The sequence below is a fragment of the Neophocaena asiaeorientalis genome, unplaced genomic scaffold, assembly GCF_003031525.2.
Source record: "Neophocaena asiaeorientalis asiaeorientalis breed wild unplaced genomic scaffold, Neophocaena_asiaeorientalis_V1.1 scaffold72, whole genome shotgun sequence".
Classification (NCBI taxonomy): domain Eukaryota; kingdom Metazoa; phylum Chordata; class Mammalia; order Artiodactyla; family Phocoenidae; genus Neophocaena; species Neophocaena asiaeorientalis.
In genome coordinates this window covers 7283533-7310134 of record NW_020185336.1, presented here as the reverse complement: position 1 = coordinate 7310134, position 26602 = coordinate 7283533, and the positions used below count along the sequence as shown (strand labels likewise).

Below are 26602 nucleotides of genomic sequence, written 5' to 3'. Positions count from 1 at the left end.
TCAGGGACAATTTTGAGAAATTCTGTTTAGTCGTGGAAGTTGATACAGTTGGCCAGATGAGCCTTTTTTTTAAATTTTTATTATTTTTTTTGCGGTACACGGGCCTCTCACTGTTATGGCCTCTCCCGTTGCGGAGCACAGGCTCCGGACGCGCAGGCTCAGCGGCCATGGCTCACAGGCGCAGCCGCTCTGCGGCATGTGGGATCTTCCCAGACCGGGGCACGAACCCGTGTCCCCTGCATCGGCAGGCAGACTCTCAACCACTGCGCCACCAGGGAAGCCCCAGATGAGCCTCTTTTTTTGGTTTTAAATAACAGCATGTGAAAATATAAAGTCTTCTGGACCTCTGATCGTGCTGATTGAATCATTCGTGTGCTTGCAGTAATAAAGGCAGAAGAGTCCCTTCCAAGTAAAAACCTTGTTAATGAGAATAGTATATGTAGATCTGATTTTTGCTCTTAGTTCTGAATATAACTTTTGGAACAGATGAGGGTATGATCTCCGAAACCAGATAGTACGTATTTAGGTCTAGGCAAGTGAATTAAAGCAGAGTCTACTGAAGTTTTTTCTTCTGTTTGATTGATCTTAGGAGGATGGACTTCAAGATGTGCTGTACCAAAACAATCCCTAAATCCTGGCACAGACGGTTCTGCATTTTGTTTCCTCATAGCTCTCTCCTCTTGACCTGTCCTGAGAAGGAAATGCTCTTTGTTTTCCGTCATAGTTCTCCCTTTTCCATCATAGTTTGGTGACAAGGTCCTCTGAGGAGAGGGTTCTCTTTAGTGAAGGCTTAATGGTTTCTAAATTCCACAGTGACAAATTGGTTTTATATATCCTGTCGTTAGGCCCCATGCTGTGCAGTAGAGGCTGGTCTTGTACATCATTTAATTTTGGGATCCAAGGCTTAGGGTGCCAAAAGTGAGGGTCTAGTGTTCTTCAAGAGAAGAAATGGAGTGCCGTGTTAAGAGGGAAGGTGTGGCCTGGGCAGGCTACGAAGTTTCTCTGACTCTCACTTTCTTTATCCCCTCCTTTCATCAGAGAGGACAGTTATAGTCCCTACCTCCTCCTTGCTGTGAGGACCAAACCAGACACTTCACAGTGGAAAACGTAACGGTGCCTGCTACTGGGTGCGTTTGTGTCCCCACCTCTGCTGTTATTTTTATGGTGGTTTGTCGGATTCGTGGAGTAAAGGTCTTCTTCTGTTTGTTACAGATTTACAGTATTGATAAGAAGAGATAATTGTAAGAAGTCATCACATGAGTCTGAATCGGAAATGAATGGCTTTGTGGTTTTCAGTGAGTTATCAGTACATTGAAATATGGACTTTATTAGGTTTGTGAGAAGGAATAAGGGAATTGGCTTGGGAAGTTGGACTACATAAAGACAAGGGCCAGGTATTTATTATTTTATATCCAGCTCTGTTGCAGACTCGCATATTTTTCTGTACCAGAAAGATGTTTCAGTGAGACTGTGACAACTTAGTACATCTGTGCAAAATCTTCATTTTATCTAGAACAGCTTCACATCTACTGTCTCTAATTCAGTCATTCAAGAAACATGTGTTCCACTGGGTTCTAATTGGGCTGCTTTTCCTTTAAGAAGGCATTGGGACCACACACATATTTAGGAAATAACTTTGTAACTGTGTTCATGGACTGTGTATAAGGAACCTTTCCAGTTTGGAGACTGTAGTTTCTGTAACTCAGCCCCTCACCCCCCAACTTGAAAGGAGAGTGATCTCTGTGTATATGTATGTGCAAGTGTGGTTTCCGTGCCACTTCACAGTACCAGTTTTGTTCCTTAGGTCTGAGATATGTTTCATACTTGTGTGTATGTGTTGAGAGGTGGTGACAGAATCCATGATCAAAGGTTTCACTGCAGAGTTAAAGGGCCTTCATTGAACCTGTCAGTGTGTTTTAGAGAAAAAAAAATCTGATGTTCATACCTGGCATGTCACCTAACTTCAAGTGTAAAGCTTGAACTTAACAGGTTTGATTAAAGTTTTATCTGACTTTAAAAATGATGTTCGTAATCTCCATGCATAGGAATTCTATAATTCGGAACTTAGTCGATGTGTTTTTTGCTGTTGGGTTGGGGTTGAATGCCTCCAGTTTAGATCAGAGCTACCATCCCAGCCCTTCTGGAAACTGCACAAGGCTTTCATCTTTCTGGGAAGTGTGGCTGGTGCCACAGCTGAAACAGTGAGCCAGATTTAGGTAATTTTATTAGTCTAGAAAAAGTATTACACTTTTGCAGCTGTTGTTGTAGGTTCCTAATCATGGAAACAAAAACCGTCTCAGTTACCCAGGATCCATGAGAAATTGGCAATGGCCCAGCGTAAGTCCATGTATTTTGGACTCTGAATTATATCTATCTTCATAGGGCATCCCCTGTGAAGGCATGCAGCTGGGGAATGGCCTGGCTGTATGAAGCAGAGAGGGCAGAGGAGGCCAAGCCTTGGGTACCAGTCTTACTAGGAAGCCTGATCCAGTTAACTGGAAGACTATACTTGCTAGACCTTAAATACCTTTTAAAAGGGTAAGAAGAGCATCCATGAAAACTGATGTAAAACACACTTGTCCCCAGTGTTCACCCTGGCTTTCCCGGTTTTGAATATTGTCTCACGCTGTAAATTTCTACAGTTCTCTCTCTCTCTCTCTCTTGCAGCGCCAGGCTGGCTATTGTGAGTTAGTAATTTGGTGGTGGTGGACTTCCTTGTTAAATAGAACTTTTACAGACTACTCTGAAAACTAATCATTGGAGCTTGGCATTTAAATGTTAAGAGTGGTGCATATGTAGAATACCCAATCCTGCTAATGTGTGGCAATTAGTAAGTGACCATTTAATTTCCTGAATTTCAGTTGTTCCATGAGTGGTGTAAAACTGAGCTACTGTTTCTCTAGAAACTCCTGGGCTATTAGCAGAACTTTTGGCAAGTCTGAGTAATTGTTCTGTTGGGTCTGACTCTGATTCTCTGGGTCAGGGTCCCTAACCCTTAGGGTCATTGGATGCACTTCAGAGGATCTGTGAATGTGGGTGAGTGGATGAAGAAAAAAAAAGTACATTTTTATTTTCACTATCCTCTAGCCAAAATGTGTTTTTTTCCCTCCAGTCATGAAAGGGGCCCATAAACCATGTAACGTCAGCACCTGTGGCTTTGCCACTTAGAAATTACAAACTTTTGTATCACATTGTGGGAGATAGTTTAAGCTATCCGTTATGCCTACCACTGCTCAGAAAACTACAGTAGCTCTGAGACCTGCTCTTGTCATGTTATTTATGCATTAAGAAGCACACATCACTATTATCACAGATTGCTTTCTAAATATTTTGATGTCTGTTTCAATATAATGGATTTTCTTTGTAATCGCATTTTCTATGTCAGAATCACTCAGGAACATTCTGATTGGAGGGTCTAGAGCTCCTGCCTTGGATGGCACCCTTGTGTTATCTTTCCTATCTTCCTTTGAGGCTGGATTTGTTAACGTTAAAAAAAACAAACAAAACAAAACTCTACATGTTTGGCTTTTATTTCCTAGCGTGAGCTGTCTTTGACTTTTATCGTCTAGAGCTCTGGTATTCCCCCATTTTGGGCCTGTTGGAATGGATTAAAAAATATAGCCATCACCTGTTCCCATGTGATCTTTCTCGTGGGCCCCCGTGGCAGTCACACTTGGAGATTGCTCTGCAGCCAAATGCTTAGGGCCCAGAATGGTTTCCCTTACAAGTTTCAGATAAGAGCACAGTGATTCACGTGTTGAGATATTTGCTTTAGCTGTGGGAAGAGGTGATCCTGTGTGGCTTGTATGAATTTGATTCAGCTCTCCACTGCATTAGCACTGCAGGCATTCCCCACTTTATTTTAGAACTTGATGTCCAAGGTTAAGACCATATTACATTTATTGGACTGTGTAAAACAGCCCAGAGAAGGAAAGCTTGGGTACCAGGCCATTCCTTGCCCCAGCCCATCACCTTTTAATAAGCTTCATACAATTCATTGTAGTGAGAAATGGGCAGTTTTTTTTGTTGCTGTGTTTTTGAGCTCCCCTCTTGAATAACGATGTAGTTCCGAATTTCCGGGTAAGTGTTAGGAATAGGGGAAGCATTGCCCATGTGACACAGAGGTCTCTGCCCCCAAATAATCTTCCTCGTTGGCAGTATGGCCCATCTCTGTGTTCTCCCCCGTAAGCTCATGAATTGAAGAGTGTGCTCTTTTTGTGGCATGTATTTTGTTGTGTGATGCCTCCAGATCGTATACATTGACCACACTGTAGTTTGAAGTAACTGATAAGATGGATGCCTAGCAGAACTTGAGGGAGTGGACAGGAGGTGTCTTTCAATAGAGGTAGATTCTCTTTTTCAAGATAGATTGAGGCATGGGATGCCTCTCTGGGGGTGGTGGGGGGGTTGTGTTTGTGTGTGTGTGTCCACGCGTGTATGTGTGGCCAAAGATGATTTTTCTCCCCCTGTTTGACGGTTTTGTCTGTTTTACCACCTCACCAGGCCCCTGGGCGCTCGTCTCTCATTTTTATCCAAAAAAAGTAGGCATAGAATAGGGACTTCATGGTCAGGCTCTGGAGCGAAACTGCTTGGATGGGCCCCATGAGCTACATGACCCTGGGCAAGTCCCAGCCTCTCTGTGCCTTCACAGAATGGAGACATTAATAGTACCTTCCCCAGAGGGCGGTCGTGAGGATTAAATGACTGTGTGTGTGTATACATACATATATGTGTGTGTGTATATATATAAAAGTGCTTAGAGCAGGGCCTGGAATATAATTAGTGTTAAATACATGTTGCTGGCTGAACATCAGAACCACCTGGGGGAGTTTAAAAAAAAACCACATGGGTATTGCAAACTCCCAACTTAATGAAATCAGGGCCTGGGGAGGTTAAAACCTTGTTCAGAGCATCATAGCAAGTCACTGACAAGTGGAGGAGGGATTTTGACGTTTTGTATTCTGGGGCTGTAAGAGAAAGATCCGTCTGTCAGCTCCGTAAGCAAGAAATCTTTGTGTGATGAAGAGCTGCCTTTCACGGGGCATCTTTGAAGTTGTCTGACCTTTTTCACTTTGAGGCCAGTTGCAGTGCAATTTAAAAAATTGAATTTCTTTAGATTTATGATACCAGGCTTCATTCAGCTGGCACTGATGATTGAGTACCTTTACACTTTCTGAAAAATGGACTTTCTGACATGTCTTCAAGGTCTCTTCTCCTTTCATACTGAAGGCGTATCATCAACCCATGCCATAGACTCCTCAGAGGAGTTCCTTTTTCATCTGTGGTGATGGTTTATCAGCTACTGTGATTACAGTGGCCCTATGAACAAGAAATAAATCTTCCCCCTTACAGTGATAGCACCTACAGGTGGAAGAGACTTGGTATTGTCCTGTCAAACGATAAAGGGAGCAGTGTTCCTGTTAGATGAGCCTGTGAAAGGTGAAATAACTTGCCCAAATGACAAAACTTGTCATTTTGTTAATGTAATGCCTCCTACCTTTACTCAGGGACCTGTAATTGTCACACATCAAGAAGGTGGTCAGGTTCATAGCTCTGTTGTGTGATACAAGTGGAAAACTTGAAGGAGAAGGGAAAAGACAAGAGGATGTAATCAGGGTCATTGTTAGGGAGCTAACCGCCATATGAGGGTTGGGACTGGGGTCTCCAGTTGCTATAAACCTTCCACAGGGGAGCATCCTATGATCCTGGTCACATCCCGCACAGAGCTGTGTGAGAAAGGGTGGGACCACATGCAAAGTCTGTGGTTCATATTCAAGCCCTAGGTGGTTCTGTATGGGCCGCTGTGGCTCAGCGTTGGCTTTCTCCCAGCTCTCCTCAGCTGGATCCATAACAACGGTACTTTCACCCTTATACAAAAGCCACTTCGTCCTTTAGACTTGTATTCTGTGCTCTCCTGGTCACCTCCCTGTCCCACCTTCCCTCAGTTCATTGAGGACTTTGGAGGCAGCAGGTCAGAGCCTGAGCTTTCAAGTCAGACCTGGATTCAAGTCCCAGCTTCACCTTTACAAATTGTGTAACCTTGGGAAAGTTGTTAATCCCTCTAAGCCTTTGCTTCCTTATTAATAAAAAGGAATCAGTAAAACTGTCCCATAGATTTTTTTTTTTAAGGGTAAAATGAGATTACATATGAATGTAAAGCTCTTCCACTTACCTGGTACACAGTAAACACTTAGTAAATAAGAGCTGTTAGGGTGGTGGTTGATATCCCTAATCCTGTCTCTGTTACGGCAGGAAGCATCTGAACGGCCCTTCCCCAGACCGAGAATCAAGTGTTTTGACTTGTTTGCTTCCAGCCTTCACTTGAGGACATTCCACTTCAGCAAACCACGCTGTTGGCCATCATGTGGGCTTTAACATTGTCTGGAATTGTTCCACATCCAAAGATTTAAAATTAAGAAGCCCAGACAGCCTTTTTCAGTTTCCTCATTGACTTAGTCTGACTGTATTTGCTCTTTGATCTCTTTGAGGCACCATCCCTGTTCTCTCTGCTGGTCCTTCCTCTCAGGCCTCCACTGGCTTCCCGTCCAGCCTTGATTCCATGGCATGCCACTCTGAGTACTCTTGTACGAGCACCCTTACCAATCTTGTTGCACCTGTGCTGCAAACACCCGATTACTGATCAAGCCTTTTGTCCTCTGGGTGGTTCTTTCTTGGGACTGAGCATCAGAGGATGGAGTTGCCCACTTTCATCATTTGGTGCTGTGTCTTGCTCTGCAGCCTTGGTTGGGCAATCAAAACTGTTCAGCTGTCCTTCTCATCTTGTGCTTGCCTTCCTTTCCTCTACATAGGGCTATTCTGAACCTTCTCTGCTCCTCTCATACCTTAGTTTTACTTTATAGAGAAAATGGAGGCATGGACTTGTAGCTTCCTGCCCATGTTTGTTGACAGTGTTGTCTTCCTCCTCCATCATATTATACTTTGTGTTCCTCTTTGGTTGGCAGAGTTGATACTCAGGAATGTGTGTAGAATGAAAAACCTGCAATTGCTAGCCCAGTGCTTATTCCTTAATTGGGAAATTGGGTTGTAACCCTGTCTCTGCCACTTGCTGGCTCAGGAGAGTCAGGACAAGTTCCTCCAATGCTCAGGGCCTTGCATTTTATTTTATTTTTATTTTAAATTGATTGATTGCTGTATTGGGTCTTTGTTGCTGCGTGCAGGCTTTAGTTGCGGCGAGCGGGGGCTACTCTGTTGTGGTGCACGGGCTGCTCATTGCAGTGGCTTCTCTTGTTGTGGAGCATAGGCTCTAGGTGCGCGGGCTTCAGTGGTTGTGGCTCGTGGGCTCGGTAGTTGTGGCTCGCGGGCTCTAGAGCGCAGGCTCAGTAGTTGTGGTGCACGGGCTTCGTTGCTCTGCGGCATGTGAGATCTTCCCGGACCAGGGCTTGAACCCGTGTCCCCTGCATTGGCAGGCGGATTCTTAACCACTGCGCCACCAGGGAAGTCCCATGGGCCTTGCATTTTAAATAAGGATGTTATATTTACCTAAATTTATTAGGCTGGCAATGTGTTTTGAGGTACAGTTATTTCCTTTGAGAATTATAGCTGGAAAAATTATGTTCCTCCCCGATGTATCCATTGATACTGAAGTGAGAAAGCATACTATGCGTGCTGGTGAAGCAGAGCAAGGTCTGGCCACCCAGAGTCCCGCAGACTAGTGGAGGAAGCAGGTGGGTGAGCAATTAAAATAAGACCCAGAAAGCTTCTAAGAGGAAGCTTTTGAGGTGGGTTTTGAAGTGGGCTTGGGAAGTGTCTTTGCTTTCTCTAATAGATTAAGTATCTATGACTGTCTAGATGGTGGTGGTGATGGTAATAATGTCACAGTTATTTTGTCCTCTAGTTAGGTAGTGTCTTGCTGTTAGGTTGAGAGGTGGGTGCTTGGCTGGGGAACGTCCGGGTGAAGACAGCTTCTGGATGAGCAGGGGCTTTCTGCAAGACTGGTGCTCAATCTAGCTCCAGAGCCATTGGCCTGGGAGGCATGATTATTGCCAGGAACGCTGCCCTTGGTTATTTCCCTGTCTGAGCCCTTCCTGGTTTGAGGCAGAATGTATTGCTTTCAGGTTTTCTGTTATTATACTTATCCCTTCTGTATGCATATTGGAAACGCCAAAATATAACCTGCCTGCAGCTGGTGCTCCTGAAGGCCTGGTAACAGAACAGGTCCTGCTATGGAGATGTGCTGTTCATTGTGTATAAGTCAGATAACTTGGGCCATAAACTTGGAAATTAGTACTTGGTATCAGAAGAATTCTTACATTATTAGTCCAAATCCCTTGTGGGAGAGAATTGATTTTGATTTCCCCTCCATAACAACCCTGCTGTTCTTTCATTTAAGGAGATTTATTTAGTGTTTGTTGCATGTAAGGTACCTCTTTAGGTGCCATGGGGGATTTGTAGAATTCAACATTTTTTACTGTGATTTTGATTGATAACCATCTGTAAGTACAAAGTGGCATGTGGAATTAAAGATACCTTTTGACTATCATGGCCTGGGAAGGCTTTATGGATGAGATAGTGTTCAAAGTTGAATGGAACAAATCCCTTCACAATATAGAAAAATGGCTCTTGTAGCCAGAAACAGGTAGCTTCTTCATATTTTCTTCTCAAAGTGAAATTTCTTTTTTGCCAAGTGTTATCAAAATGAAAACTTCTTTAAACAAACTTGTATATAGTAATTTTTTAGCAGCTTGAAATACTGGCTTAGGAGAGTTAGATTTTTAAGGACACTTTTCTCAAAACAACTTGTATATCTTTCTACAGAGTCTTTTAAATATGGGTTGAAAATGATTTCAATCTAATAGGAAATTTCCACTTAATCTTTCCACTTAATCAGAACTTAAACATTTGAGTTCAAACTTCATGCCCAGAACTCTTTTACATTCATATTACTTGTGACTGTAAATTTACTTTGCTTTTAATAACTTAGGCAAAAAGACGTCAGGTTTGAGTATAAGACAAACCTAACTCTAAGGAAAAGAACAGCAGAATTAGAGGTACAATTTGTAGAATGGCTTTGAAGAAAGAGGACCAAATGGTTGGGTCTATGTGTCTTAGGGGATAAATCACAGCCGAATGATGGCCTGTTTCCCAGCTCTGCATGTTAAGCAATACTAAGGGCCGCTTTTTTACTTACCATCACAATTGCTTTCTGGTTTCTTGATCAAAAACCCCTTCTCCTCCTCTCCAGCTTTCCTGGACGAGGCGTCTGAATCCTAGAGAAGTTTGGTAACATGTTCCCAGTCACAATGCCAGGACCAGGTCTCCTAATTCCTAGGCTCCTTCTACTACCCAGGGGGGAAAAAACGGGAGAGAGACCTCCTAGAATTTCAAGTATTCATCAAGAGTTGGTTTTTCCCCAGCCTCCTGGGATCTTTAAAAGAGTGTCAAGATATGGCTCTTGCTTTCAGGAAGCTTCTAGAAGGCAGTTTTCTGTGAATTTCCAGCAGCAGCCATTGCCCCCTCTAGCAGGGCTTTGTTTCCTTTTGGGGTCTCTGTCCTGCTTTGTTTTCTCTTACTTCCTCTCTACTATATTATTTATTCTGTAGACTGCTTTAGACAGCACCTCCCCACCCATCACCACCATCCATTTCCTTTCTTTTGATAAACACTAAAGGTTGCCAATGCAAAGGAAAGTTCTAAAGGCAGTACTACAGAAGGCATGGCTATCGTGTAGGTGAGTCTTAATCTTATTAGGTTGAGACGTTTTTGAGCCCGTAAAATTGAGGATGTTTTTGATGTATCTCTTTATTTAACTTAAAAAAAATTTTTTTCTTAATGATCATGTGCATCTTACTTTCCAGTGTTTCACTTGTAGATACTGCTACTCTGGCTTTATTTATTTTGGCAAAAGAAAGGAGGCACCTTCTGAGACTGCTTTGCTTTGAGGTCAGATGGATGGTTTGATGCAAGAAGCTCCTTTTAGTGGAGTGAGCACAGAGCGTGTGTTTAGGTGTCCAGGATAACTGGATAATAAGGTTTATTATCTTGAGATTTTAAGGCTGACTCAGGTGTGGACATGAAGGGACATTATGAAATGCAGCATTTTTGTCCCAAGTATCTTTTGGATTTAACTGTTTTCTTGCACTCCTTGCAAACGAGAATATATAGGAATATTCTTTGTAATTTATAAACTGCTATGAATGTTGGTTAATTGCTTGATTTGGAGGAAATGGCTCATCTGTGTTCATTGCAGCCTAGTTAAATCTGTCAACAAATATTGAGAACAGAGCGTGTGGGAAGGCTGTGTTCCGGCTTCTGTTTGTATCTATTAAAGAATAAACATAATCCCTGCCCTCAGCTCACTGAGTCGATTTGAAATTTCATAAATAGGTGTTATGGCACTCCAGAAGAGGAAAGTTTTAAGGCTGGTATTATTCTATGATTTCAGACAAGGTGGTCATGGTTATGATACTGCCGTTGGGATTGCAAACTGAAATAGATTTTTCTCTTATTTTTAAATCATCTCACTGTTTAATCTAGGATAACTTTTGTTATATACCTTTGTAATCACTGCAGAATGCTTATTTAACACATAACATGGAGACATTGTGCCTATCTCCAAAGAGTTTGTGTGTTAAAGGAGAAATCTAAGAAGTAAAAATAAGCTCAATAGTTGGTTTAACTTCTCTGGGTTTTGAAAAGAAGAATCTATGGCATTTGGGAAACTTAGATGTCGAATGATAGTAGAAAAATAAGGAAATTTAGGTGACTTCAGATGATTGACCTAAAGGTAATGTCATATACTCATTTTACTTTCTTTGAAATGAACATTGTAGGAAATTTTCTCCCATTAGATCATTTAAGTTGTTGTAATCCAGAGGCTGGTCTTTTCTCTCTTCCCCAAAAATATATGAAGAAACGAGAGCTGAAGTTCTCTAATTTTTCAAAGATTTATTTTTATTTATTTTTTATTTTTAAATAGGACTTATTCATTCTTTTTTTTTTTTTTAATTAATTAATTTACTTTTGGCTCCATTGGGTCTTCCTTGCTGCGTGCGGTCTTTGTCTAGTAGCGGCGAGCAGGGGCTACTCTTCGTTGCGGTGCGCGGGCTTCTCATTGCGGTGGCTTCTCTTATTGCGGAGCACGGGCTCTAGGCGCGGGCTTCAGTAGTTTCTCAGCATGCGGGCTCAGTAGTTGTGGCGCAGGGGCTTAGTTGCTCCATGGCAAGTGGGATCTTCCTGGACCAGGGCTCGAACCCGGGTCCCCTGCATTGGTAGGTGGATTCCTAACCACTATACCACCAGGGAAGTGCCAGCAAAGATTTATTTTTAAATACTTAAATCCAGCCATATATTTATACTACTTGTGTGATAGAGGCTAAAGTTTTATGGGGCAGAAATTGAGGGATTCTATTTGGCCAGGATTTATTTGAGTTACACCTGTACCCTTTGAACTATAGTATTTTTTTAAGTGAAAAAGGACAGCCTTTCTTGTTTTATCCTATTATGCTTGTCCATAAGAACTTCCTTACATGTATGGTCCTCTAGTAGGAACTTGATAGCTTCTGGCAGTTTCTTTTTGTGTGTCTGGAAGGCTGGTTTGCATCATTTCTATGTGGTTCACTTCTGTAGCAGGGCTGTGTTTACCCTTTTTAGGGGAAAATTGTCAGGAGTTGAAGTTGCTACAGGAAGGGAAGTGATGCAGAAGGTATCATTCAGGGAGAGCCCGCTGGCTGCCCTCATAAGACTGCTTCACGGTAGCATTTGCATTCAAGAATTTACCACTGTCTTCCTTTTGGTACTCAAACTGGAATCAGAAACTTAATATTTTTTATGTCTTAAATAGATGATACTTGGCAAAGTGATTCTCTTGAACAAAGCTCATGAGAGCTTTTGTTTAAAGCCAGAACACTGGTTTATTAATTTATTCCCAGAAGCATGTCTGTCAACAAGCTAGACGATTGTGTTGGGTGGACTAGACCAGCACACTCTCCCCCACTGTGGTTAGGTTAAAAAGCCAAATTAAGAGGCACTGCTCATTGAGAATAGGATCAGAAGAAGGGGAAGTAGTTATGATGCCAGTGTTTAATAGCACTGGGTCCGATAGCCTGATGGGTCTATTTCCAGAACTGGATGTGGCAGTATGTATTTATAAGTTCACAGGTACTGTCAGGTGTGCAGATAATCTTCTCTGGACTATACTGCCAGTGTTGGCCCCTCCAGCCTATTACTATAGTTGCTTTTTCTGACCACCTCGCTTCAGATGGGCATAGACTTTAAAGGGTCTGTTGATGAGTGTCACATTCCAGTTACATTTTTCAGGCCATGACTGATTGGGACTTTGCACAGCTCTACTCTGATCTGTATTAATTTCAGAATTTAACCCACGGGGAGCAGTCTTTTTTTTTTTTTTTCCTTTCCAGCTTGTGTGTGTATGGGGGGTTCCTTAATTTTTGCATCAGTTAAAGTTTCTCCATGTGCAGTTTGAATATCTTTTAGAGTATAAATTTAAGCTCTTTCCCTTGAGTTATTATTTAGGGAGGAAAACTAGAACTGGGAGAAGAACTTACAGCGAATATCTGATAGCCTCTCACTTGAGACCACTGATGGGGAAGATTTCACTATCCTGAAAACAGCTGAGCTCCGAAAAATAGACATCTAAGGTGTCTGGGATGAGATGCCCAAGTCCATGTCTGCCAGTCCTTGCCCTGTGGGCTGTGTATTCCAAGTGGCATTGTAGATCTGTTGTGGGTTGGTGGTGACAAGAGTGATTAATCAGGGGCAGCTTCACCGCCGTGGTGGGGCCTGAGCTGCTCAGTGATCCAGGGAAACACGGGGAAAAGCTCCCTAAGGACCTTGGCCAAGCTTTGCTGGCCTGGCTCCATTGATATTTTTCTCTCTTATTTCTTTAGTATGTAGTCTTTGCTAAATGACAAACCCTGAAGGGTTGGTTGATTTTTTTTTTTATTTTTATTTTTTTTAATTTGGAGAAGAAAATGTCTGTGCTTACCAGGTATCTATTTATTTTTTTAACTTTTTTCCTGCCGTTTTTTATGCCACAACATTTTGCATTGTTTCCTTCAAGCATGGCTGTCAGGAGAAATTTGTGTTTCCACAGCTCTCCTATGGAAGCACACTGTGGCCCACTTCCAGATTCAGTGTTTGCCCTTTAGGTGAAACCCAAGTCTTTTCACAGGGGTCCATTCAAGTAGCATTTTTAAAAAGAATTAGGCTCTAAGCCATGCTCCTTTTGTGTGTAAAGACTTGTTTGTAAGATGATTTAACCCTAATAGGCTTCACTATGGCTTTTTCCAAATTCTGCTTAAGATATTTACTTCCTAGTATCTTTCAGGTTGGTTGGATTGTTGTTAATTTTTTGATTGTTTGATTGCTGTTTTTCAAAGCTTTCATTGCTCTAAGCAGAGAGGCCAGCAGCACTGGGGAAGAAGGACCCTTGCTGGGAGTCCGCAGATTTGGATTCTGGCCCTGCTGTTAATTAGCTTCGTGACCCTGGGGCAAGTCAGCCTCCCAGGGTCTCTGTTTCTTCATCAGGAAAACAAAGGGCTTGGAAAAATAAATACAGGCCTGGACCCAATGATAAGAAAGGTCACCCTGGGTGCTTATGTTGTGCATGGCAGCACTTTGGGACCCTTCCTCCCTCTCAGTGGGCTCCACAAAACCTCGGCTCAACTCTGGGGTTGAGCACTTGTGTGGGGCATTATACAGAGACCACTGGAAGCGTTGATGCTAACAAGGCAGGTTTTCTACAGAGGAGTCATCCCCTCTTTGTTTTCTTCAGCAGTAAGCTACTTGCCTTCTTCTACCTGCTTCTCCTTAGTGCATTAACAAGGGTGTGATGGTAACACAACCCACTCAGATTTGTTACTGTTTTTGCTTTGTCTAGCCATCTCATCTGAGTTAGTGGAGGGAAGAGAGAGCTGGAGGAGACTGACTGACTGATGAAATAATGGTCCTTTTGTGTGTCTCTTTGCTGGAGGGGTGGTTTTATGTTTCACCTTAGGCCTGGGCCATTGTGTTGTTTTTTATGTGCTCAGTACAACCCTGCTTAAAAATACAGCTCATTATTTAAAGGATTCAGCCATGGGCCTGTTCTTCTTACCTCCCCCCACCCCCGCCCAAAAGTCATAACAATATGTGGTAAAAACCCAGTGTCCTTGGTGCTGTTTGATCAGACACCCCCAACATCAGTGTTGAAATGTGTTCCCACTGTATTTATTTTTCAAATGTTTTTAAGGTATGTTTCATTCTGATTAACCTTCCAAAATGTTTTCCTTATGGTTAAATAATCAGCAGCACCTGTAAAACATGCCTTTAACCATGTAGCTTTCCTTCTTAACCATTATCTTTTTGATTCTGTCTTAATGTTTTCTTTTGATGAATGGGGGTTGGGAGACCCACATTCCTATGCTAGGTATCTTACAGTAATGTGTCCAGATTTAGCCTCATAACCTTAATTAGATGTGGAATGCTGAGAATGCGCTGTTGTTGTGTTTTTTTTAACTTATAACAGACGGGGAACTTCTGATCACTTCATTAAACATTATAAAACACTCCTTGTGTCTTTTAGCATTTGGTTCCCCATGTTAGTTTATTCATAGAAAATTAATGTAAAACCCAAGGTACCTTTATAATATCCTAAGTGATCTGTTTGAAGACAAGTTACTGTTTGTGTCAATATGCAAGTTACGTTCCAATTTATAATACTTAATTCCTCTTCCCTCTTCTCCTTTTCTCTTTAGAAGCGAAAGAGTGTTGAAAATGTTAAAGGCTGTGCTGAAGAAAAGCCGAGAGGGAGGAAAGGGAAGCAAGAAGGAAACAGGTATGTGTCTAGGATTGAGTTGAGCTGAGCAAGCATGGTGGGCGTGAGCCAGCAAGGCCCCACTTAATCCAGGCGGGGCAGATGTTACTGCCTTGGGAATGGGTCAGAGAAGTGATATGGCTTAGAAGAAACAGCAACCTGGAGGCCATGAGAAACTAAATACATTCGTGAGCTTTCTCCTGGGAAGTGACTTTGAAGATGGAGTTTGTGTTCTGAACCAAATCCTTTCCCAGAAGATTTGTAAGGGTCATAATTTTAACAGGTCATTCAGATCCCGAGGCAGAGTTATAGACATTGAGGGAGAGCAGGTGTGTCCAGGAATTTGATTTCTAGAAAGCGCTTTCTCTTTTCCCACGCATGCTTGCATTTTATATGTTTGACCAACTGCTGGCTGACTGGTCCTCATCTTTTGAGTATCAGATTTTCCCCCTAACAGGTGTAGCCACACTCAATGCCAGGCTGCTAAGTTTTCATTATGATGAGAGCTACTTAATTTGGCTTGGATTTCATTCCTGTTGGTAGAGTTCTGGTGCATATGTGGTCATTGTGACTCTACACTGCATTCCGTGTGATAAGCTACTCTAAGGTTATTTTGGTGACCACTCACCAGAAAAGCTACATGTTATCTACCTGTCTTGCACAATAAAAATCTGTTAGTATGGATCGGTTTCCCTGAAATGTGCCATTTCACTCAAACTCATGTTAATCCAGAGTCAGAGAATGGCTGGTTTCTGAGTTATTGTATATTTTCACTTTTAATTTCTATTAAGGTGTAAATAAGGCTGAATTATAGTTAACTCTTTAATTCAAAAGATCTTGTAATGCCTCGTGGTAATATTGTTATATATGTTGTTTCTGTAAAAGAATAAGTGGACTTGTAAACTTTTTGGTTATGTGGAACCTTGACAAATTTTCTATTATTAATTTCCCTTTAACCAAACCTGCAGAAGGCAAACTTAACCTTAAAAGTAGAGACTTTGTTGTAAAGTTGCTGATAAGATTCCATTAAAAGCCTCTCATTAATGCCTGGCTAAGCAGATGCAAAGAAAAGAAGAAACCGGTTTTTGAGGATAGAAACAGGAGACCATAGTTAGCTCTTAACCTTAGAAAATCAACTCCTAGCTTTGAATAATTTATTAGAATTGTTACTACGGGGAATTTTCAGTTCACATAATTTCTATCCAGGGGACCCTTCACCCTCTGCTGGGTTAAGGCCAAAACATCCTTCTCTTCAGTTCTCGAAAAGCTGTCTTAAAAACAACAACAAAAATTTTTCCCCAGTTTTGGCTCAACTGACACTCATCCTAGGAACTATATTATTTGCTTCTTTACATGCCTTTGTAATTTCCAGGATAAAGTTAGATCCTAAAGCTGTCTGTTGGACTGGAACTGCCAACCAGTGGGTTATTTTTCTCAGGGCCAGGGTCTCCAAGCCAAAACTCTCTGCTTAGTAATGGAGTCTTTCACAACAGGCTTACCATCCTCTTTGATCCGTGCCAGACTCATGTGAAATTACAGTATGTTAATGATTTTTGGCACCCTGCCTTTCAGATGGGCCAGACAGTGAACATTGTTTGCGTTTGAAACTTTTCCAGTTGTAGAGCGTATTATTTGGGGTTTATTTCCCCCTTTGGTCTTTAAGAGCAACTATTGTGTTTTCTGAATCATTTCTTCATAATAATTCCCACACTTGGGCTTTTCACTAATGCAAACCAACTTGAAAAAGCAATGGGAACATTTCTCATAAAACATCTGTATGGTGTATGCCTTTTTTCTCTTAACTAGAACCTGGTTGTATTCCACTGGGGAACAAAGCAGATGGAATTTTAAATCTTGACGAAGTTATGTCACAAGATGATTGGGGAAAATACTTGGAATCTGACCGTTCATGTGTTGAGCTCTGTGCCAGCTCTCATCATATAAGTAAATCACAGCTAAGTTTCTCTGTAAATTAAAGCTGGCTAATCTGCTGAGACCGCTGTGAAACTTGGGTAATAATATCTGCTGCAATATGGAAAAATTTTGCTCTGCTGTTTCCAATTAAACCAATCTTTGTTGAAAGACAAAGGAAAATTCATTTTTATGTACTTGAACTCACAGTCACAGAAATTTAGAAAATATTTGTCTAAAATTTTGAGTTCAGCTTTTCATATCCTTTGTAGATTGTTTTTACAGACAATCTTGAGCTACACTTTTATGTTGAACCTGTTTTGAGAATTTGGAAAATCACTGAGTTAAACTTAGTATTCTTCAAAAGAAAACAAATATTTTTCATAAGTATTGAAGTTTTTACACCCTCAGCGCCTGTCCCTAAAAGAAAATGTCACTTTATTGGTAAAATTTTAGCAGGTATTGAAATTTAAGTTACATGTATATAAGGATATTTCAAGTATTAGGTACAGTGAGTTATCAAATTATTGAAAGTTATTGAAGTCATTGAGTCAGCTCTAAAAATAGCAAAATTTTTGATAATTTTTTTTTTATACCTAGGAAATGCTTATAGCTGAGCAAAAAGTATTTTCTGGAGGCTGTAGAATCACACTGGAGAATGCAATATTAAAAACTTTAAAATTTTTTTGGAAACTGCATTTACCTTGTTTCCACTAGTCCATCAGTGCAAATGAGTTCTCTTGACCTTGAGTCAGGCCTAAGGGAGCAAAAATCAATATTAAACCATAATGTGGGGAAGATAAGATGAGGGCATCTATTTTTTCTTTCCCTGCTGTTACGTTAGGACCTTGATCTAAAACAAGCGGGTGAGGTGTTATCTTTATTTTGAAGCTCTCTAGAGAGGTCTACAACCTTCTACCACGTGTGTAAATGACCTTTACTATCAGCAAACTTTCATGTCACTATCATTAAAGTTCCTTAATTTAAAAGTAATTATTGAACTCTTTTTTTTGTTGTTGTTGGCTTGTCCGGTACGCGGGCCTCTCACTGTTGTGGCCTCTCCCGTTGCGGAGCACAGGCTCCGGATGCGCAGGCCCAGCGGCCATGGCTCACGGGCCCAGCTGCTCCGCGGCATGCGGGATCCTCCCGGACCGGGGCATGAGCCTGCGTCCCCTGCATTGGCAGGCGGACCCTCAACCATTGCACCACCAGGGAAGCCCTACTGAACTCTTAAGATTTCAGAGTATTGATGTCAAACCTGGACCCAGTAAGAGTTTAGAGTGGATATAAGAGCAGCATAGGAAATTAATATCTTTTCTGTATAGCAGCACTGTTTAGAAAATGAAAAGTCCCATTTTATAATAGAAACAGAAACTTTAAATATCAACCTAAGAAGAAAGGTACGAGGCTTATATTGAAGAAGATAATAAAACTGTGTTGAAGGACTTACGAGAAGACTGAATAAATGGAAAGAAATACTGTATTCCTGAATGGGCAAATTTATTATTTTAAACTGACCAGCTCTTACAAAATTATCTATACATGCCATTTAATCTCTAATGAAATCCCAACTATTTTCTTTTTTTTTTTTGAAGATGTTGGGGTAGGAGTTTATTAATTAATTTATTTTTGCTGTGTTGTGTCTTAGTTTCTGTGCGAGGGCTTTCTGTAGTTGTGGCAAGTAGGGGCCACTCTTCATCGCGGTGTGCAGGCCTCTCACTATTGCGGCCTCTCTTGTTGCGGAGCACAGGCTCCAGATGCGCAGGCTCAGTTGCTGTGGCTCACGGGCCTAGTTGCTCCGCGGCATGTGGGATCCTCCCAGACCAGGGCTCAAACCCTTGTCCTCTGCATTAGCAGGCAGATTCTCAACCAGTACAGCACCAGGGAAGCCCCAACTATTTTCTTTTTAAAGACGTAATTTTTTTTAGAGCCAGTTTTAGGTTCACAGCAAAATTGAGAGGAGGGTGCAGAGATTTTCTGTACACCCCATGCCTCCACTCGTTCCTAGCGTCCCCATTATCAATGTTCTCCCATCAAGGAGGTATATTTGTTACAACTGATGAACCTACATTGACACATCATCACCCACAGATCATAGTTTACATTAGGGGTCACTCTTGCTGTGGGACATCCTGTGGGTTTGCCCAAGTATATAATGACATGTATTCACCATCATAGTATCATACCGAGTACTTTCACTGCCCTAAAAATCCTGTTTTGTTTTGCTTTTGACATAGTTGATTTTAAAATTCATCTGGAAATGAAAATGCTTAAGAATAACCAAGGAGAAATTGAAAGTGTGGGGCAGGTACATCAAAAGGGCTGAGCCTGGTTCCCATGCCTGGGTTCTGGCTGTAGGAGAGGCTGAGCAAGTGTGTATTTGGACTTCTTAGCTTCTCTAGGGCAAGGTGGACTTCATCTTCCACCAAGATGTGCGTTAGGGAGGATTCTCAGTTGTAGACATTTGCAGGTCCTCTCCACTTCAAAAGCTAACCAACACAGATATCTAGTATAGCTCATTCTAATAGTTACTGCTTCCACAGAGCAAGTACATGTCTTGGCTAGTTTTTTGGACTTTTTTTCCTACTGGTCTCCAAGAAATGAAACCTAATTTTATCTAACATCTACGGTGTAATCAAATCTCACTGTTGATAGTGGTTTTGTTTTTTTCCTTTTAACCCTGGAAATAGTGACACCAATCTGGAAGCATTAGATGGGCAAGGCCTCTTACCCTCCTAGAAAGGGCTAATCCCTCTCTTTCTCTGTCCCTTTTGCCTCTGCGAATCTTGAAGCCATAGTCTCTTGCCCTGTCCAACTCTCCTACTTGCCCTCTATTGGTATAGAAGTATTGGGTTGGCCAAAAAGTACCTTTGGTTTTTAAGTAAAAATAAGACACATTTTTCATTTTCACCGAGAACTTTATTGAACAACGTATTCACCCTTTTGTTCCACAGGTAACTTCATAATTCCGTCTTCCCCAAATTTTTTATCTTTTTGAGCAAAGAACTGTTCCAGGTGCCTTTTACAGTCTTCCAGGGAATTGAAATTTTTTCTATTAAGAGAATTTTGTAAAGACCTAAATAAATGGAAATCCTAAGGTGTAATGTTTGGTGAATACAGCGGGTGAATCAAAACTTCCCAGCCAAGCTGTAACGGTTTTTGGCTGGTCATCAAGGAAACATTCGGTCTTGTGGTATCCTGATGGAAGATTATGATTTTTCTGTTTACTAATCCTGGACTCTTTTCATCCAGTGCTGCTTCCAGTTGGTCTAACTGGGAGCAGTACTTGTTGGAATTAGTTGTTTGATTTTCTGGAAGGAGTTCATAATAAAGGACTCCCTTCCAATCTGACCATATACATATCACCTTCTTTAGCCTTTCGTGTGGTTGGTGGTGGTTTATTTCACTTGCCCCAGTCCACCTTATTGTATAGTATCCACTTTTCATCGCCCTCACAATTTGTTGTAAAAACTGAATGTTTTCATTACGTTTAAGTAGAGAATCCCATGCGGAAATGTGGTCAAGAAGGTTTTTTTCGCTTAACTTACGTGGAACCCAAACATCAAAAGCGTTGAACATAACCAAGCTGGTGCAAATGATTTTCAATGCTTGATTTGGATATTTTGAGTATGTCGGCTGTCTCCTGCGTGGTATATAACTTTGATTGTTCTAAGTGTCTTGATTTGCTCACCTGGTCTCCCTGACCGTGGAGCATCGTCCAGCGAGGAATCTCCAGCACGAAACTTCGCAAACCACTTCGGACACGTTCGCTCAGTCACAGCATCTTCTCCATACACTGCACAAATCTTTCTTTGCGTTTCAGTTGTGTTTTTACCTTTCTTGAAATAATAAAGCACAATATGCCAAAAATGTTGCTTTTTTCTTCCATCTTCAATATTAAAATGGCTACACAAAAATTCACCAATTATAATGTCTTTTTTTTTTAAATGCATGCTGATATGACAGCTGTCACATACAATCTAACAATTGTTTCGAATGAAGTTAAAGACAACTAAGTGCTACTAGAGTCATCTTACAGAAAAACCTTTTGGCCAACCCAGTAGCTCCAAGTTGAGGCAGAAGAGCAAAGTTTGGTGAACTCTTAATTGTGGTATTGTCTCAATTAAAATATAGACTGATTAAGGTTGCTAAATACGCCAAAATAATTGTTTATTAGGCTTTTCCTTTCAGTTTAATTATTGGTGTTCTTTTTTCAGCAGGGGGGCTTAGTTTGAAGCAATTTATTTAAAAATTTTGACCTTCACCGTTTCATCATTAAAACCCAGCTAGTTGGCTCAATACACTTGTAATTAATGGTGTTAATTAAGGCATTGGATAGTCCCTAAGCTTGAATGTGTCCTGAATCTGTTAGCTTTGCATCTAATCCTTCACTTTGAATTTGTAGTAAAAGGAAGCTGTTTGCCTCTAAAGTTTAAAAGTCATTGATGTGATTGTTAAATGTGGTATTTTAAGCCATTCCAGGCTGCAGTCTGGCTTTCAGTGGTACCTTCTAAAAATGCCTCAATACAAACGATGCTTTGTTTTATCCGGAAAATATGAAGCTGCTTTTGATTATTCTCTGCTGCATTGCCCATTTTTTGTGGCTGTGGACTATTATTTAGGAATTTAGTGCAGTGACTGTCTTGCTGAGCTATGGATATTTGGTATCTTGTTGTTAACTGACTCAAAAAATGTTTCCGAAGCAACAAAATAAGCAGAAATAGTTCAGTCTAAAGGTATTGTATTTCTGTTTACCAAAGCATTTAAATAAGTTCTGCAAAATCCTGTAGGACAGGATTTGAACATAGAATGGAACAGGCTGGTTACTAGTAGGAGTGGGAATGCTGTTCCCTCTGGTTCAGTTGGTCCCTTCATCAGTTTTACTCTGTCGCCCCTCACACCTCAGAGTCTCGAAAAAGCACAGACTTTGGAATCTGAAGATGCAAATTCAAATCCTAGCTTGTTCACTTCCCTGTGTACTTGGACAAATTTCTTAACCTAGTTAAGCTACCTTACAGGGATGTTGTCAGGGTTAAATAAGATAACCTGTCTACAGAAGTGCCTTGCTTGACATATGGCTTCTGCTAGATGTTCAGTACATCTTTTCTTTCTCGAGAAAACTGTTTGGTACTTTAAAGAACAAACAAAACCCTTCTAAAACATCTTCCTTCCATTGATCTCAGGAAAGAGAATGATGTTCTAGAAGCTTCTATCCATGATTGTCCTCTCTCTAAATACCAATTCTGCCATTGACTTTGGATACTAAAGGCTCTTCTGCCATCTTTAGCCTTTTCCTCATGATAAAACCGAAGCGGCTCTGAGTCATTTGTCTGTTGTATGGTGACTTATACTTTGATTTATAACTTGTTTTACCTTTTAACCTATATCATGTCACTTGCATTTTATCCTTTTTTCTTTGTGAGCTTAAACTGAGAGGCTTTTCCCCTTAAGAAATTTCGGGAGTTAGCAAGCAGCCTTAAGAATATATTTCTAAGTACAGTTTAATAAAGTTGCTGAGATGTTTCATTTCAACATATCCTTATTAGTAAAGGTCTTTATATGTGGAAGGCTCCATTGCCCATCCTCTTTATAGCTTCCCCGTACATTTTAGGGATATATAAAGGATGAAAGAGGAGGATGGGCACAAATACTGAGCATTTATCATGTGTATCAGGCACTATACATAATGGACCACGGCTGGTCCATCTGAGCTGTTTCCTATGAGAGGCGTAATTAGAGAAAAGTCTGGACTGAGAAGGTGAAATCAAGACTTATCCTGGATCTTCCACTTTTTATGGCCAGTACAACCTGTAGCAAGTCACAGCCTATCTGAATCATCATAAAGGATGTAGCAAAATTCTCAGACAACAATATTTATTTACTTGGGTCCCTTTTTGTATGTATATGTGTAAATGCAACAAGAAAGCTAATACAGAAATATAATTCAGAGTCCATTTTTATGTCAAACCTAATTTCATTTCACAGATTTTTGTTCATGCAAGCTGCTTTACTGTTAAAAAACAAAAAACAACCAACGGTCTTAGTTTCTATAGACCAGGTCTTCAGGGAGTTTTGTCATGTATAGCTTCTTAATTCTCATAAAAAGCTCCATATTTGAATTTTCATATGACCTATTTGTATAAGTTTTATATGTATTCTGCAGAAATGTAGAAAACTGGATTTGATGTAATCTTTTGGCAAACATAGTTCCTGAGAGGGGAGATAGGCTACCAAAAATTTTGACCTAGGTTGACTTCTTTTTTCCATGCAGGGTGGTCTGAACTAAATGATTCTTCTTTTAGGGTTTGAGGGCTTTGACCTTACACTTGTCCTGCAGTCGACAGATGGCCATCAGGGGTAACCCGTTGGGTAGCCCTAGCCTTGGTATAGAGCATCAAATTGAGAAACCCTTATTCATATTGGAAATCATGGAGTTGGAATGTAGGATCTGTGTCTGTCTCTCACGCCCCCTCTCCCTTTGGTGGCAGGCTGGTATAACACATCAGCCATCAGCAGTGCCAATATAGAATCAGAGATTCTTGTCCTGTGTTCTGGTGACCACAGCACTGTCATGGGGGTCAGGATGAAATAAGACTTTAGAGCTGATTTTTAATTCTTCATTCTCAAAAGTTTGTGTGAGAGTTGTCCATTTTTAAGGGACTTTGGGAGCATCATACTGCTACATTGGGTACATGATGACATTCTTTGTGCCGAGACTGTCCTAGAGCCCAGGAGTACTCAGTAATAATGATGTCTCTGATACAAGACACACACATAGGGGCCTATAATGGTTTGGGCACTTGTCTGGATTTTATATAGAGCATGGAACTGGCTGGTAGCAGAGGTGAAGAGGATGCAGACTCTGGGTTGAGGATGGAAGAGAGCCCCCTGTGCACTGCTACCTTCCTGATGATCTTACATTTGGTTCTCAAACAATTTATATGTTAATGTCTCGTATCTTTGTGAGGGCTTGTTTGCCTCCCACCTTACCAACCCACCCCAAGAAAGTTTTCTACATAACTTTGGAGTTATGTAGGAAACTTCCTTCCAAGTACCAGATGTTAAAAATATTTTGATTTCTGATGGCACATTTTCTTGTTGTCTTAGTTTGGGCAGCCATAACACAATGCCAGAGATTGAGTGGCTTAAACAACAGAAGTTTATTTTCCCACAGTTGAGGCTAGAATTCTGAGCTCAAGGCACCAGCATGATCAGGTTCTGGTTGAAGGTTCTCTTTCTGGCTTGCAGATGGCTGCCTTATACTTGAATCCTCACGTGGCAAGAGAGACAGCAAGCACTCCAGTGCCCCTTGTTATAAGGATGCAAATCCCATCATGAAGGCCCCATCCTCCTGCCTTCATTTAAACCTAAGTATCTCTAAAAGGCCTCTTCTCCAAATACCATCACGTTGGGGGTTAGGGCTTCAACGTATGAATTTGAGGGAACACAGTTCAGCCCACAGCACTTGTCTGTATTGTTCTGATTATAAATGTTACACAGTACTTCATTGGTTATAAAACACACCATTATTTTGGGTACTGCTAAGGAAGAAAGAACTGCTGTCAATTAAATTGACATATTTTATTACTTAAAATGTTATACTTTACTGAAGATTTCCTTTCTTTAGAAAGTTATTTTTACATATCTCAATCTTTTTCATAAAATGGGAGGAAAATGAAATAAGTTGGTTAAAGTATTTCAAATTTATGTTCAGAACCTGATTCTTCTAAATAATTTTTTTCACCTAGTTGTCAATACTCATTTTTCTTCATATGACATCATCTTCTCTACCATTAAGAGCATTGATGTTGCAGCATTTTTTTGAGCCCTTCACTGTTTCCTCCAGGACTTTTCTTCCCAGCTGCAGACATGCATTCTGCAAGTTCGATGCCATTCTTTCATGATCTCAGAAGGAGGTTTTAATGGAAGGCTTTCAGATAAAATTCAGGGCTCTTATTCCTTCCACAGTGGACTTTAAGTGATCTGTTGACTGAAACCTGGAGGAGGTTATCATTGTCTAGTCACTCTACCAGATGTAATAACATAGGTTTGCATGGTCAGTGCTTGCCACGTTGCAACCATTCCCTGGCTGGTAGCAATTTTAAGGTGCCATCAACTGTTATATCCATTTTGGTTTTGGAAAAGTTAAAGTCAGAATAAATATGGGCCTTTGATCAATGCCCAGTATAATATGTGCTTATTGTAGAAAATTTGTAAAATACTGATAAAGAATATCCTTGGGTTTTTTTTCTTAATTCTTATCTTTTGCTTTATCCTTTTTAATGTCATTACTCTTTGAAAAATGCCTAAGAGTCTGTTGTACCAATATACCATGATTTTGTTTGGGTGAATTTTGTTTACATATTTTTCTCATTCATTAAAGAAAAACACTCTGGAAAATATGTATCTTTGTATAAATCTCTGATTATTTTAGTGGAATGTTTCTAGATAAGGAATTAATAGTGAAAGGAGAGGAACTTTTCAGAAGCTCGTGGTACTTCTTGACAAATTGTTTTCCAGAAGGATTGTGTTGGTCGCCACCTGTGTAAGCAGTGTGTGAGTGTGCCTGCTTACATGGCTCTTTCTAGTATTGGGTATTTGTGGATTTTAATAATCTTTGTCAAGCTTATAGGTTAAAACATGTATTTATTTATTTTTATTTATTATTATTTTTCTTTAGCGGTGCGCGGGCCTCTCACTGTTGTGGCCTCTCCCGTTGTGGAGCGCAGGCTCAGTGGCCATGGCTCACGGGCCCAGCCGCTCCGCGGCATGTGGGATCCTCCCGGACCAGGGCACGTGCATTGGCAGGCGGACTCTCAGCCACTGCGCCACCAGGGAAGCCCCTGTATTTGTTTTAAATTAGCATTTCTTTGAGATCGGAAGACCTCTTTCAATATTTAGTGCCCATTTATAGTTCCTCTTCAATAATTGTCTTTTTATGTCCTTGTACATTTTTTCTGTTGGGAATGTGAGAGACTCTTTAGTTTGATTCTTCCAAGTGTGGCCCTGGTGTGTAGTAGTGGGGTTTCCTTATAAAGTTACTCGTAGAGGAATTTTCCTTGAAGTTGCTGAAAGTCACATTGCCTGTCTTCAGTGGGTAGCAGTGTCTCCTGCATTATTAAAAATTTCATGTTTGTGCTGAGGCTAGATATCTGCTAGTCTGATTGACTTATATTTAAGAAATTTATTTTATAGAGAAACCAAAATAAAGGCATAAAACCAACACAAATGAGTCATTAGGTTTTCCACAGTACCTAATAACATTCTACCTCTGTACATACACAGTCAAAAAAGTCTAAGCGCTTCCTGCTCCCTGGATGTGCTGGGAGCCCTCATCCTGTGAGTTTCTGATAGTGGGCAGGGATAGTTCCAGACAGGAAAGCATCTCCTTAATAAATTGCTGTAGTCTTAAGTGTAAAAACATTGTCCGTGGCTTATATTCTTAGATTATTAGGTACATGGATTTTTTTTTTCAAACTAAGCTAAAGTAATGAAATACAGGGTTTTAGATCTAGAAGGACTTTAAGAAATTGAGTTCAGTGTCTTCAGTTTTTGAGAACTATTTGGAAAACATTGAGCAACTGCCCAAGGCCTTATAGCTCGTTAAAACAAAGATGTGGGCTCAAGGTATAGCTTTTGACTCCAGACTAGTTCAGTTTCTACTATGTCTCTGGCTAGTTCCCTTATTTTTATCTCTAGCACTGAGTAAATATAAAGGAAAATACATCCCTGAGATAGAAGACATTACTTTATAATTTCTCTCTCCAGGGCTACTTGTTTTGATTTTTTTTCCTTCTCTAGAAGTATTTTCCCCCCTCCCTAGAAAGTTTATTTCAGAAATTCTTACATGGCCTTAATCTAGATTCAGTAGCACTGTAGTATCTCTTTCTTTTGCTGTATCTTGAAGCCCATTTCTGC

The 26602-nt window shown here is 40.7% G+C and overlaps 1 protein-coding gene across 5 annotated transcripts in view; it reads left to right on the top strand.

The window, feature by feature from the left end:
• TANC1 (tetratricopeptide repeat, ankyrin repeat and coiled-coil containing 1) overlaps positions 1 to 26602 on the top strand; it is a 230376-nt gene that overhangs the window by 56249 nt on the left and 147525 nt on the right. For 3 of the 5 annotated variants that reach the window (XM_024735886.1, XM_024735887.1, XM_024735884.1), the window contains exon 3: positions 14715 to 14794. In XM_024735886.1, the coding sequence (XP_024591654.1) occupies positions 14734 to 14794 (61 nt within the window). In that variant the 5' untranslated portion in view covers positions 14715 to 14733. Of the gene's footprint in view, positions 1 to 9635; positions 9689 to 14552; positions 14595 to 14714; positions 14795 to 26602 lie in introns of those variants that run through there. The other 2 variants (XM_024735882.1, XM_024735885.1) reach the window with 2 other exon arrangements.